Source organism: Bombus pascuorum, chromosome 13, assembly GCF_905332965.1.
Source record: "Bombus pascuorum chromosome 13, iyBomPasc1.1, whole genome shotgun sequence".
NCBI classification, from domain to species: Eukaryota; Metazoa; Arthropoda; class Insecta; order Hymenoptera; family Apidae; genus Bombus; species Bombus pascuorum.
In genome coordinates this window covers 4060966-4075503 of record NC_083500.1, presented here as the reverse complement: position 1 = coordinate 4075503, position 14538 = coordinate 4060966, and the positions used below count along the sequence as shown (strand labels likewise).

The following is a 14538-nucleotide window of genomic DNA, read 5'->3' as shown; positions in this document are numbered from 1 at the left end:
TTAGTGGAGTTCTAAAACAAGAAACCACAAGTAAAAAAGGAGAATATTTTTTTAAGAACATTTTCTTTAATCCAATAAATTAATATTGCCTTTCCGTGACAGGTTTGCCACGAGAAAATAAGAGTGCTGTCTCAGGAAGCTGGTGCACAGGTGAAGCAACACGGCAAAAACAACGATCTAGTGGACAGGATCAAGAAAGATCCGTATTTTGCCCCGATCCTTAATCAATTGGATAATCTTTTGGATCCGCGTACGTTCGTTGGTAGAGCACCTCAACAGGTCATCGAATTTTTAGAAGAAGAAGTCAATCCTGTGCTCAAGAATTACAAAGGGATTTTAGGCGGAAAGGTGGAACTTAACATTTGACCCAACAAAAATAGGATTTTTTATTCTCTAAGGAAGGAAGGTTTCTAAAGAAGTTCGTGATGTTTTATAAATATTTTATAAAAAATTTCGTCAAATGTTGTCTGTTATTTTTACGTTTGTTAGTATTGTAAAGTTTACAGAGATTAGAACTGAATAAAACAGAAGAAACGTAAAGTGCACTGTTTCGCAGCTACGCGCGCGTTTTTTCCACGTTCAATGTTTTTCTCTCGTTAAGACAACCCGATTTTTCTTCTGAGACTCGAATGAAAAGTTAGAAACTTCTCGCCAACGTAACTGCTGTGATAGCAAGTGAAGATGGAATAGACAAATCAAAGAAATACGAGGAAATACAGACTTTTTAAAAGAAATACTAATTTTCATATTTACATTTAGATGGAAGAAATAGGACAGAATAAGAGATAGAAAGATAAAGTTGTGAAAACAGGTGAAGAGAATAGGTACAGTAGAGTATAAAAAGAAAGGCAGAAACATAGAGACCGATCGTTTATTGTAAACAGATAGTTGAAACATAACGAATAACAGTTGCTTAATCACCGATTCACTTTTCCAATCTACATTTAAGAATCTTAATAAAATTATTTCTTTCTCTTCAGATAACATATCTGAAATAATACTAGATGCAGGTGATTAAAGTCGACTAAACAACTGTTATACTTTACAAGAGAGGCTAAAAGTAGCTTTACCCTGAAACGGGACATAATTGACTGTTTTAATCGCAAAATATAGGGCAAAAAGATATAGCAGAGTGGAAAGTACAACATTGGTAACGTGTATATTACATAGCTTGGATTTCGCATAAACGACTATAGCACTTGAGAATCACAGCATTAGGAGAATTACGCATTGTTCTCTCGTATATAGCTTTTTTTACTTTATGATAGATCCAGGTAACGATAGGTGGGAAGACTAGACTAGAAGTGAGAGAAGACAAGAGGAAACGCGGTTTCCTGGTCGAAAGTGACACGGCCTGTGCACTTTCGCTTTTACGCGTTCATTTTTCTTTTGTCATGCTTTTGTAGGATACTTAGATTATTCTTCCAACTTGTGAAATTCAGCTATGTGTAAGCTTAGGCGCGAAGTTCACTGTAGTTTCTCAGACAGATAGAATAGAGAGAAATGTAGATAAAAGTAAATGAAAGAAGAGAGAAGTGGAAGAAAGGGAAATCTTGAAAAAGTGAAAATTTGATAAAGAAAGGTTTAAATATAGGAAAGTAGAGGGTTGAAATTGAAAAGATGAAATTGAAGAATAGAAGAAAGCAGAATAAAGAATTGGAAAGTGATAGAGAAGAGAAGCTGAAATAAAAGTAGAGTTTTTTTTTAAGAAAAGGAAAAAGACAAGAGAATTTTATTCGATTTTTCGTATAAACAGTAGGGTTGTTAAATTTCTAAGAAAATTTATAGTTTGGGGTAAAGAAAAGTTTGAAGAGAAAAAAACAGAAGATACCAAAAGAAGTTGTATAAGTATAGTAAACAGATAAATAGACGAAAAATAGGCAGACCGAAAGTTTCAAGAGATATTTACAAAGTTGAAAAAAAGTAGAGAAGAAAACAGAATTCAGAAAAGAAAAGTATCAAATATACAATAAACAGAGAAAATACAAAATACGATTTTGTGAAAAGTTCAAGCTGATGCCGAAGAAATAGCGACATAGAAGAAGAAAGATAAGAAAGGATAAAACTAATATTTCCAAAGAGTGACAAAAAGAGAAAGTAGTTAAACTTTTAAATAGAAAAAAAAGATATATAGTGAAGTATAATAGTATTCAATATAAGAAAATAACTTCAGAAAGAGGAGAAAAGACAGAAGAAACTGAGAAGACAATGTTGGAAGCTGATAGAACTTAGAAAGATATAGAATTGAAAAAGAAATTAAATAACATGTAATAAAAATAGAATATGTCACAAACTTAATAGATCAGAGTAGAAAACAAAAGAAAGAACATAATTAGGAAAACAATTTTTATATTAGAGTACAACGAAATAAGATACACGGAAAAAAGTAAAGGCATACAGAGAGAACAGAGCAGAACGAGGCTACAAGGAGAGAATGGAAATAACTCTAAGACAATACGATTACAGAAGGAGATAAAAATAGTGATAGTACGAAAATAGATATATTTTACAAAAATAAATCATCAGAGAAATTGGAGAAAAATAAAGTAGCACCCAGGAAACATGGTAAAGTGCTATAATTTATTAAATTTCAGGTACTTCAGTATTCTGGAGTTTACGTAAAAAGGGATAAAATTACTAACTGAAATACAGCGGGGATAGTACAGTAGGGAAACAGAAAAGAGATATGAAAATTGCAGAGAAAGACCGTCATTAAAAGAGTAAAATTTCAAAGAGAGCAGGGACTAGTTATAATAATCTACTATTTATAATTGCAGCATTGTAAGAGAAAGTAAAACATATACGAGAAGAGATATGCGAGGCAGGATAGATTTCAGACAGAAAACAAGAAGAAGTAGCTTTATCTATATCGTAAGAAATAAACGGAAAGCAATTTATGGCAAGATCAACAAATTTTGACTTTGTAATACTGACAGGTACTTGAGAAAAATATGAAAATAAAGATAGAATAGTTTGGTAAAGAAAGAAAGAAAGAAATTAAAAATTTAGAGCAGTAGCATGCTAAAGAAAAGAGACAAAAACAGGATCACGAAGAAAATGAAATGGAAATAGAGTATCGGATCGTAGCGTCAGGATAGAAAGATCGTTTCTACAGAAGAAAAGAGAGAAGTGTTAATTAAAGTGAGAAACAGAGTGTGCAATTCGAAAAGAAATTCGTATCAAAGAATAGGATAGAGATAGACAAAGCGAAGAAAAGTTCAAAAAAAGGTGAAGAAAAGAATGAGGAGAAAAAGATACAGAAGAAAGGAATGTCGAAGATAGTGTACCAATTGAGTTTGTCAGCCTTGCAATTTTAATGATCCGTGCCGATGCGATCTTAAATGTTTAAAGTAGGAGATCAGTAAAATTGCGAGACCTCGAATAATAGAGACGTAGAGAAAGAGCTATCACAGAGCGTTAAGTTCATGGAGAAGATTAAAATCGCTCTGATTGAACGTTTCCCAATTAGGAACGTCGTCAAATCCAAAATTTCATCATTTAGAAAAGCTCATTCAGGGTAACGAATTCAAACTTTTAGTTCCAATTCATCAAAGACTACGAGTCTCGATTTTGTACTTTTTAGTATCAGATCCATTTCAAATTCTTCCAAAGATATTAATAATTAACTTCGGAGTATTTCAATTTATCTGCTGATTGTCGAAGCTTTTGGATGAACAGTTCCACGTCGTCGTATAATTTGCCATTGATTTGTCAAAAATTTGGTCCAGTTTCGTCTTGACTGGATTCATATCGATAATTCCGAACTTTTCAAATTGTCTACTTAAGGAAACGATTATTGTTTCATGGTTGAATTATCTGAATTCTGGTCGATTATTTTTTGGCTATTCGGTATCCGGAGAACGTGACGCCATCCGATATTTTTCCTGCATCGACGAAAACAGCGAGATGATCTCCAGCTTCGACGTCCAATAAGACCAAATTAGCACCACCTCCTGCACCAGTGCTGACCACGGGTCTCCAGCTATCGGAATTATTCAGTTTCTTTTTCAGAGTGAGCCGAAGGTCGGTGCTGCCATATCCGGCGAAGCTGAACTGATACAAGCCCGGGCAATGAGTGATGAAAATTCCTGTTTGGGCGACGTAACCCACGCCTTTGTCGACCAATGTCTCGGCGAATACGACTTTGGCATGCTAATGGATGAGATAATATTTCAAGAATTACTGTCTTTAAACGTTATTACATTTTATAAACATTGTGAATAATTTGCGACAGCTTTTAATTTTTCGTTCAAATTGCTATAACTCAAGTATAAATGTTGACACAGTGATAAGTTGACAAGTGTATATTGACACAAGTTATTATGTAAATTAGAAACTACGAAATTTCATTTTAATTTAGATGAATGTTGTTTCAACATTCCATTGAAGTTCTCCAAATAGTTCAGTTAATTCTGCTGTCATTTAAGATTCTACGAATATTTCTATATTTATTGCGTTGAAATATCCAGACCGTATTTTTATTTGAAACTCGTTTAAAAATTAGACTCACATCGACAGAAGCCTGGGTAGCCGAGAAAGCAACAACACCAGAACAATCAGCAGCTGTTCCTATTTTTAACGAGCCGACGGTCGTGATACCGGAAGTTGGTGGATCCGGTATGGCTGCCTCCGTCAGGATGGATACTGCTAGGAACATCACCAACCACACCACCCTACAACAGAATTTTTTATAAAATTATAAGTGTCCGCATTAACGTCGTGACCCAATTACATTTTATTTTCCATATCCATGAACAGCTTGTAGACTAATGACAATTCTTCGCCGTGTTTCAATGCATTCAATGCAATTATAGATAATTATTTATGACTCACTAAGGAAGAGGATATATGATATGTAATATAGTAATGTCTAACAATAAGTATGAGATAGGAATTGCGACCAAGACAGGCCAAAGAAATGGGAACTTTCGTAGTTCGTAACGAATGCAGTAAAAACGTTATCTATTTATGACTCACTCATTATAACAAATTCAATACCGCGTAACGTTGATAATAATAAAAACTCGAAGGTATAAGAAAATAAGTAGACTAAGAAATCATTGTTTGTTAAAAAAATACGAATTAATTATTTCAATGCAGTGGAAGGATCTATTTAATTGATAAAACGTATGTTAGTAACTCATTGTAGCTAATTGCTATGTATAATGATGTAGACTATTAAAATTTTCCATTGATTATCCAGTTACATAAACTAGATTAGACATAGAGTCATCAAAGAAGAGATTAAACAAAATTGAAAAAATTAGTATCTTTGAACATTGACATCTTCGAATCTCATCGAATTATTCGGAATATTTCATGAAAACATTCAAGTTGAAAGAAAGGGAAGCTGAAAAGTAATTATGGAAGTCGCGCACTAATATCGCTACAGTAGAAAAATAAACCAACGACTCGTTCTTGCGTAAGAGTTCAAGTGGGCGTTCGAGGATTTTTATAATTTCGTCTCGTTTGTTTTCTTTTTTTTTTTTTTTTTTTCGTTTGGCTCGCATTAAATAACCAGCCTGACCATTCTCGGCAAAGTTCAACCCGATTTGTGACTTTCACTGCTCACGGCTACTTCTCCGCTCGCTTCACCTTTTTCACCTTTTCCATTTTTCTTTTTTTATTCTTATTTCACTTGATCATTCCCTATCTCTGACTGCTTTCGTTTTCGGACGTACCGGTTTCAGTTATCTCTTTAGTGAAATCGTTACTTTCTGCCTTGCACCAGATATTCCCAGCGAAATCCTGAGAACTCATATTTGGAGCAAACAAAGTTGAATGGGATTTATTAGACTCTTGATATTGAATAATATCAGAGACAAAAGCAACGTTCGTAGAATGTTAATCAGGTCAGAATTTTTTAAGCACACAATTTATTCAGGTAGTTTATATTAGAATTCTAATGAAGAGTGGAAAATAGATTATTGTTATGTTAGCGTATGGTAATTTTATATGATGGTGATTTATTAAATGGAGCGGAAAATTTACCACGGCTTCTGGTCTCGCTCTATTAATCGCATAACTCGTGCGACGAAAGCAAAAAGAAACATTCATTTTGTCAAGCGCAATCTACCACGCCAATCGCATTGAACTTTCTACTTTGTATCGAGAGAAAGTCGCGTTTTGCAGTTTTGTTACATCAACATTATCTTCAATTTTCTTCTGTTCTATCGTTTCTTGTTTGATTTTCAATAGTCTGGACTGCTCTAAATATTCATCATTTAAATATTCATTATCCTCCATTTAAGCACGAAATTTTAATTTTTCATCCAACTAAAGACACCTGTATTTTTGTCATTACTATAGACGTATAATGTCTCAGACTATTTGGCGATTTTTTTCATTGAATTATTAAATCACTGTTTTATAGAAGTAAAATTCAATATTAAATACTTGTTATTAAGACTCCTTTTTCCAAAGTTCCTAAAATATAAATTTAGTCATGTCTCGGATACGAATGTCTATAGCTGAGGTTTAATTAGTAACATTTTAACTTTGTTAAGTTACCGAGATCACAAGACTAACAAACATGAAGACTTGTACCAAAAAAACGACTTTTTAAGAATAATGTTTCGTATTAATTAGTATGCAAATAAAAACAATTCGTTATCTGAGTTATCATAATTGGAAAGTAATACTGGAGTATTTCTCAATTAGTTCGAACACGTTAATAGTAAGTCTAGATAAAGGATAAAAATAAATTGCATGGTTTAGAGCGTACATAACGATCGAAATGCACTTTTAACCCCTGAATCGCATTTACTTGTGCAAGATAAAATCAGAAATCCTTTCACTTTCACGGGCTTCAAGGCGAGGATCTCACGTGCGACACGTTTCTGTCGCCCACGTTAACCGGAATAACAATAAACGGGACAATTCGTGACTTCATGATATATTTTAACAATTACGCTAATACATTGCATCTATAAGAATCTATATGAAACCAGAGAAATCAATTTATACAACTCAACTTTTATAAAAGATTTAATTAATGATCTGTTTACTAACAATCTATATTTATAAATAATTTAATAATATATTCCATACTAAGTTTATATGAAAAGACAATTTGCTCGTGTATATTCAATTCTCTGGCTCAATTTTGCCCATTTTATGAAAATATACTGTACCAGACTATTGTTACGTGATCATCGATATTACGTTACGGAATTTTATTGTAGTTCGCGGAAACGATTTCGATCAATTCTTTACGTAGAAACCATTTAGGTTTTTATGTGTTTGGGAACATGATGACTGAACAATACCTACAGCTGTGAACTTGTGTGGATAATTGAGGAGATAATTACTTGGGTATTTAAATTTTGCTACAAAAGAATTTTTTTAGCTATTATATCTTACTCTTGTTCTAGGTTGCTAATATTTTGCATAATTTTATAGGTGAACTACTTTATTATTTCTTATTATTATTTCTTTTTTCTCTCAAGTTCTCTACAGAACGTTTAAATGTATTTGCAATTGCAATGCAATGCAATGCAATGCAATGCAATACGAAGACTTATGATTTATATAAATCTTGAAATCGTGTTAGGACGTAATGTTGCTCATCTTACGTAACGGATCTGCATACATCATAATGTAATACGCAACGTGATCCATTTATAACGGAGTATAAATTAATGAGATAATGTATGTACGGCTGAATGCGGAACGATCTTCTTGACGTACTTCACTCATCTTGTGTCAGTGTTCATTCCAATAAACGAAAACGAAAAATACTAACAATCATCTCATTATATGAAAGGTTGAAATACGACTTCGACGCATGAAATCAAATACGCTAACGACATGTAAATTATTCTTATTCCTAGAGTAAGGTATATTCATCGTCATTATTGTCGTCTTATTGCGTTATAACTTTGATAAACTATTTTTCTAAAGACAGTCGAGACTATTCGAATCTTTATATTAAATTAAAAATGCTATATATGGATAATATATGGATATTATATATGAATAAGTACTTAAATATTGAAATACTTTTTTAAACTTGTGATTGCTCCTAAATTAAATATTCAAACAACTCAAAAGAATGATTCTTGGCTTAAACTTTAAAATATTCCAAATTTAAGTAACAGCATTAAATACTAAGATTTATCATTTGAAACAACAGATTTATTACAGAACAGTTAAAGGAATATCGAACTAAAAATTACAGGAATTTTATCGCATCGAAAAATTAGCTTCTTCAAAGTCCGTTTTAGGTTTTCTTAATAAATCCTTCGTCATTGGTATACTAGTATAATATAAAAAAAAAAGAAAAAAAAGGGTATATTAATCAACATATTCAAATTCTATAACTACAAACTTACTATCCCTTTATTTGATCAATTAGAAACAGAATTGTATAAATAACTGAATATAAATTATTCAGAAAACATCCACGTTGTTAATCGATCAAAAATACCAACAAAATTCTAATTTAATAACTTTACAGTATTAAGGAACTAGAAGCGGTTTAAAAAGCGAGCACTTAAAGGGACTCACATGATGGTAGAAAGTGGTGTGGCAGTGGCGAACGTTCTCAATCGCGCTGGGCAACGCAGCTGTTCGATGTCCCAGGTAAGTTGAACCAGGTGAAGTCGACGTACGCCTTTATATTACCTTGGAGCCCGGACAGTTTGGTCTTGACGCCACCTCCAATATCTGTGCTCTCTCGTCTCGTTCCTTTCTTTTCCTCGTGTCAAGTGCTTCGATCTTAAGTCCCCACCTCTCTCTTTCTCACTCTCTGCTAACTTCAGTTAGGGACAACCGAGCGTAGATAGTGACAGTCGGATTACTGGAAGGCCGGTTTGGCAAGCTTTCCGATACGAAGTTAAGTAGACCTGGAGATGGAAATCTGGCGTTTATTACTATGGTAATTAGCCTTAATTAAAAAAAAATATTAAATAATATAAAGAGAGAAATATTAGAAAATTAGAAATGGTAAAATTTTTAGTTCCTTAGAATTTCCAAACTTTTTCTTTTAAATCAAGTGTAATGTCAGTATTTTTTAATATTTACATACGCCTGTTATCACAGTAATTATATTATTATAAAAATTATTGGACTGAAATATACAATGGATGACATTTGATACAAAAAAGTGCCTAGTTATTCGACTAGTCTTGGTTTCAAACTGGTGTACATAATCAATAAATAAATTTCTTCTTCGGTCGACCATGTTCCTGGGCTTGCAAGCGACATTTCAATTTAGAGGTAACGTTTGTTTAGTATGCATTATCTCAATTATGCACAAGATTCGTTGCTCATTCTTAATTACTTAGAAAATTCTATAGGTAGACTGAAAGCGAATAGAAATGAATTTTCTCTTCTGACATACAGTAACGTCGTTTGAATTCTAGCAATTCGGTCACTTCCTCGACGCCACTGTAAATCGGTGCTTCAATTCCGTGAACATTGGTTATTCAATTCCATTCTTGTATATGCGCCTATGCAATTAGCGAATAATTTATTGCATACCACTGGACAACCATTCTTGAAACATTTCCCTATTTAAAATTGTATGGAAATTTATGCAAAAATTGGCGTGGCTAATCTTCCATCAGAATAAAGTTCTAGCGCCTACGATATATCGATTTCTATGTGTCATTAAAAATAACTTTCACTTTGGCTTTCGGTTCGCGTTATTTCGTTTATTAGTTATGTATTCCTTTCAAACTACGTATTCCTTGGTTCCACGTTGCGTACACTGGTTCTACACGTTTCTGAAAGTACTCCCGATTCTTTAAAACAACTTGGTCGCGATCATTAGCGCTTTCAAACATACGTATAATCTTACTACATTCTATGATAGAAATTAATAAATTCCTCAATAGAATAGAAATACAGGAATTTATAACTACGTTATTTATAACCACATAACTTTCCTTTTTTTTTTTTTAATAAATTGCTTGAATTTTTACAAATGTTACCAAAGAGCTGCAGTTATATTGTTAAAGTTTTACAGAAATAAGAATAAAATTATAAATTCTCGACATCGTGAAATAAACAAGCATTGGTCATGCTAATTCATTAATATTACGTGGTTGACAAATATGTCGAAAGAATATTATGCTTCGCCATATCTCGTCAAACAACTGCTCTTTCTCTGAGAGAATGTGCAAGTTTTGCGCAATCCATGAATTACATAGAAAGGACCCAAAAGCATGAAGTTATGATTATGGTGATCACGAAGCTAGTAGCTCATATGGGAGCTCGTTGTTAAGGGAAATTCTACAAATTACAAGCATTTCGTGCTCTCCTTCTTCCTTTTTTGAAAAACTTTCTTTCTTTTGTTCTCAATAACGACACTTGTTATATAACAAATACACTATCTGACACGTACTGATCACTACTATTACGTAAATTAAATTTACCAAGAATCTGAATTCGACGAAATAGAAGAAGTTAATAAACGAAAAAATTCTCTGTGAAGAAAGGCGAATATTTTTTTGCATTTCTTAAACAATTGTATCACAGATAAGGAATAAAATGAAATTAATGTGTTTGTGTACCGCGTTACCCACTTATGAAACCGATGGAAATGTATCAGTGGGTCACTGGAGACAGAGTTTACTTCCACTGACCTCCATTTTCATTCCTCCTCCTCCACAAACTCTCCATTTCTTTTTATGGGAAATGGGACATCTTTAAAGTTACAAAGATCGACTCGAATATCAATCTCTGAAGAGAACAATATTACATTCGTATAATTCCGAAGAATGATATATTCGCTCGCACATGATACGATAATTATTTAACTACTTACATATATATATATATATATATATAACTGAATTATATATATATAATTGTTTTAAAATTATAATTCAGTTATTTTATACTTTCAATTTCTCAACCGCACAATAAGTGGTAGAATTTTACACATCAGAATCATCGCACAATTCTCGCTATTCTCTCTGATTAATTGTGGAGAAAAATAGATATCGTTTGTGTATATCATAAGATATTTCCATCGTGGTTGATTTCTCTCATAAACTGGAAATTTGATGTTGATCTGGCCATTAAACACTGAAAAGGCGAATCGGTATAAGTGGTGAAAATCATGCAACTAGGTGTGATCGTAGTTCATCATCGCATCAATTGCGGTTAACGCAGAGAAACTGGATTTTATGGCCACATTCTTTTTTCATTTAGCAAACTGCTTTCTATGCTAACGAGTCATCTATTGAAACTATCAATTAGAGTCACACGTTGAACTTTGTGAACGAATTAAGCCACTTCTGCCACGACTACTGCCCTCCCACGTTCCTTAAAAGGCTTTCTTAATTTAATCAAAGAAAAAGAGAAAGGATAATCCGGCATAGAATTCGTTATTATCTATCTACTCAATGCCCTTCGTTGAGTATGAATTATGGCTGTCTGGTTGACACAATTTTCTATCTACCTAGGTTATAGGATATAGCGTTGCTGTGCTTGATTATTGCAAATGTTTCATCATCAAGGATTATCACGTTTAATTTTTTACACGTGTGTAATAAGATCATGGCGAGACTGTCAGTTGCAAAAGCAATTAGCCACGAAGAATGTAAATAATATGATAATTCAATTCATTTAAAAGTTGTTATATAACTAATTTTTATGGAAAATTTCATTCGAAAGGTCACTGTGAATGTTTTCATTTTTAAGTGGAAGGTGACCACACCTCTCGTATATAGAACAAACGAAAGTTTAGCCTCAGGCCGTATCAACAAATGACAAACGCGTTCTTTTTCTTATTTAATAACGTAACGAATTAGAATATAGATACAACAATAGTTAAAAGATAAAAGGAAAGTAGATCCGGAAAGTGGTTGAATCCAGGAAAAATTTAGTTTGGAATTATTTTCTATCATATTTTGTACAATTATCATATTTATTCTAAGTTCATAATATTACATTAGACAACCACGATAAAATGGCACGATTATCGAAGCTCCGACCTAAGTGTGCAAAACAGATAATAAAAAGAAATTCTTATCGACGCAGAGAAACGATCGTTGATGCCTCAAGGATTTTTGTCGTAATATACGCTTAACTTCTAGTACAATAGTAACAAGCGGCAAATAAATAATAATTGCATCGGGAAGAAGAGGAAAGATTGTAAATAGAGATAGGAACGAGATGAACACAGAATCAAGGCAAGCTTAAGTAGTGCGCAAAGAATATTCAAAATTAACTTCCCTGTATTAAACAGGAAACACGAAAAATCTGGAAAAGAAAGTGAACGAATTCAAGGGATACGTCAATTATGCAAATCGTGTTATCGATATCTAAAATATATATATATACAAATATAAATCGCCAATGACACAATTATAAAAAAAGAAAAAAAATTCGATCAAAGCAACAGGTCAACGACGATCAACAGAAACGATAATATCAATTGATTGAAAATATGTCTTCATCATTTTTTTGGAACCAATTTCTTGCTTCGTCAGTTTGAGATTTTCACATTTTTCTTTCGTCATATTTAAATAAAATTTCTTTTCTGTAACTTTTTAAACTTTTTCCATATCTTCTTCTTTTTAAAGGTAATTCGTCGTTATTTACAAATTTAGAAGAGTAAGGCACGTTATATACAATAATTCGTCTTGGACATGGAATCGCACACACTATCGACTTCTTTCGGGCGATTCGAATAGGCGAGTGCAGCTTGACTTTCACTCTGGACAGTGTGCTTTCGCATCGCGGTACCTCGATCGCCTTGGATCTTTCTTCCTCCTTGTCTCCATTCTCGTTACCTCGGGAAAAGCATTCTCTTATACTCGTTTCACGTCTTTCAGTTTAAAAAGAAACTGAGCGTATACCGTTACTACGTTATAATTAAATGTTACCTCACATGCTCTGTATGCTTTGCCACATAACTTGAACGTTTAAAATTAAAACAATATTTTTAAACTTCGTGTTATTACTTTTGTGTGACTAATATTCTACAAATAATGCTGAAAGTGTGTACACTGATAATTGCAATCTGCGATGCTTTATAAAATAATGGTTGTTGTATAAAACGTAATAGAAATCTAGAATTACATCAGAAGACTAATAAATATATAAAGATTGTATAAAATTCAAACGTTGCAAATTAATCTAAGATTATATAAAAAATTTTACAAAATTCATAGAATTATTTTTCAGTAACTTTTATAATAAGAACTCTCTGCGTTCAAATTTCCATCTCCAATTTTTAAAAAATGAAGGTGTCACGAGAAGACCGCGGTATGCGAGATCCATAAGTCCTCCCCAACAACAGTGAACCATCTAAACTAACAAGTTATTGTCTTGACAAGCGGGGCCCATGCTAGGCCAGTTGCAAGCACCCGCGCCATTGTCAAAGGTTAAATGCACGGGGCAGTTGAACGTGTGAAGCGTGAACTTCTTCTTCCACTCATCCCAATGGCAGGCATAGAACTTGTTGCAGAAATTAGGGTGTCTGAACAGACCTGGTCTGGCGCAATTGGTAGCTCCATCGATAATCTCTTCCGATACACTATCCTCATACTCTCCAGAACGATCGATTGGATTAACGACAGAATCGTCAGTAGAACTCTTGACAGAACCATCAATAGGACCAATGACAGAATGGTCCACAGTGGAAGCTAAACCTTTACCACCTCCAATCGAGTTGATAGGAGATCCAACGTTGCTCAGACTCTTTCCAGATCTGAAATTGGCAGTTAATCCATGACCTGAAAGGCTCGAAGTGCGACCTCCTATTCCCACGGAAGGAGTGACGCTTGGTAAGTACGTGGACGATGGCTTTTCTTGAACTTGAATGCTTGTAGCTCCTAGAGCTTTCGAAAGTTCATTATAGATTTTAACTGGTTGTTTCGAAGACGATTCGTAGTTGGTCACTTGGTAATCTTGATCTTCGTAGGATCCTTCCTTCTCAAGATCTACATAAATCTCCGACTCGTCATAATTAGACAAGTCGACTTTGCCCTTTGACGAGTTGATCAACTTGGAGCCAGGACCTCTGAGATTAGCGAAAGGATCTCCTCTGCAGGTACACTCTGCTCCTAATTTTCCAAGGAGAAGAGGGTGCAGATCGCTCCACTTCACAATCACTTTGGGTTTACCTACGGCTGTAGACTTGGCAGTGGTCTGATACGTGATACCTGAAGATGGTTTCGAGTATCCTCCGGAGTAAGTCGTCACTGTGAGAGGAGACTGTGTTCTAGGAACCGAGGATGGTGTCGATGAATCGTAACCCTGTTTGAACTTCGACTGGGACTGGTAGTAATCGACTCCTGCTGCGGATCCTGTTGTGTAAACGTCGTATTGGTTTGGAACATATTTCGTAGTGCCTCTGTTGTAATTTGTAACGAGCTTTCCGACTTCATCTCTGGGAATTGCTATGTTCGTAGGCGATCCTTTGTAGCCGGGACCTGATCCTATGCCCGATGGAGCAGTGGTATACGATTTGACAGATGCTGGTGTGAATTCTTGTTGATAGGTGACGCCAGGTAATGGGAATGGTTTTCTGTAAGTTACTCCAATGGCTGGCGAAATAGATTCGCCAGGTATATACTGAGT

The 14538-nt window shown here is 34.0% G+C and overlaps 3 protein-coding genes and 1 long non-coding RNA gene across 7 annotated transcripts in view; 2 read left to right on the top strand and 2 right to left on the bottom strand.

Moving 5' to 3' along the window:
• The window catches only part of LOC132913363 (adenylosuccinate lyase), a 25257-nt gene extending 23684 nt beyond the window's left edge, over positions 1 to 1573 (top strand). The window contains exon 6 of the mRNA XM_060971651.1: positions 103 to 1573. Within this exon, the coding sequence (XP_060827634.1) occupies positions 103 to 366 (264 nt within the window). The 3' untranslated portion in view covers positions 367 to 1573. The remainder of the gene's footprint in view (positions 1 to 102) is intronic.
• LOC132913370 (uncharacterized) lies at positions 362 to 8650 on the bottom strand. 2 transcript variants are annotated; one of them, XM_060971662.1, is made up of 3 exons: positions 8509 to 8650; positions 4511 to 4673; positions 362 to 4152 (listed from the first exon to the last, which is right to left on the bottom strand). In XM_060971662.1, coding segments are annotated over exons 1-3 (486 nt in total). In that variant the 5' UTR covers positions 8511 to 8650; the 3' UTR covers positions 362 to 3831. The 2 variants fall into 2 exon arrangements, with proteins under 2 accessions (XP_060827645.1, XP_060827646.1); XM_060971663.1 differs by lacking the exon at positions 8509 to 8650 and adding an exon at positions 4834 to 4852.
• On the top strand, positions 7824 to 13252 carry LOC132913375 (uncharacterized). The gene is made up of 3 exons (XR_009659369.1): positions 7824 to 7838; positions 8459 to 9228; positions 13157 to 13252. It is a non-coding gene; the product is annotated as an uncharacterized LOC132913375 (long non-coding RNA).
• The window catches only part of LOC132913360 (mucin-19-like), a 32082-nt gene continuing 29403 nt past the window's right edge, over positions 11860 to 14538 (bottom strand). For all 3 annotated transcript variants that reach the window (XM_060971647.1, XM_060971645.1, XM_060971646.1), the window contains one exon: positions 11860 to 14538. In XM_060971647.1, coding sequence (XP_060827630.1) covers positions 13264 to 14538 — 1275 coding nt within the window. In that variant the 3' untranslated portion in view covers positions 11860 to 13263.

Excerpts from the sequence above, each read along its gene's own strand:
- LOC132913370 (XM_060971662.1), bottom strand. Across the intron at positions 4,153-4,510 it reads CTACCCAGGCTTCTGTCGAT|CATGCCAAAGTCGTATTCGC; the intron begins GTGAGTCTAATT and ends CTCATCCATTAG.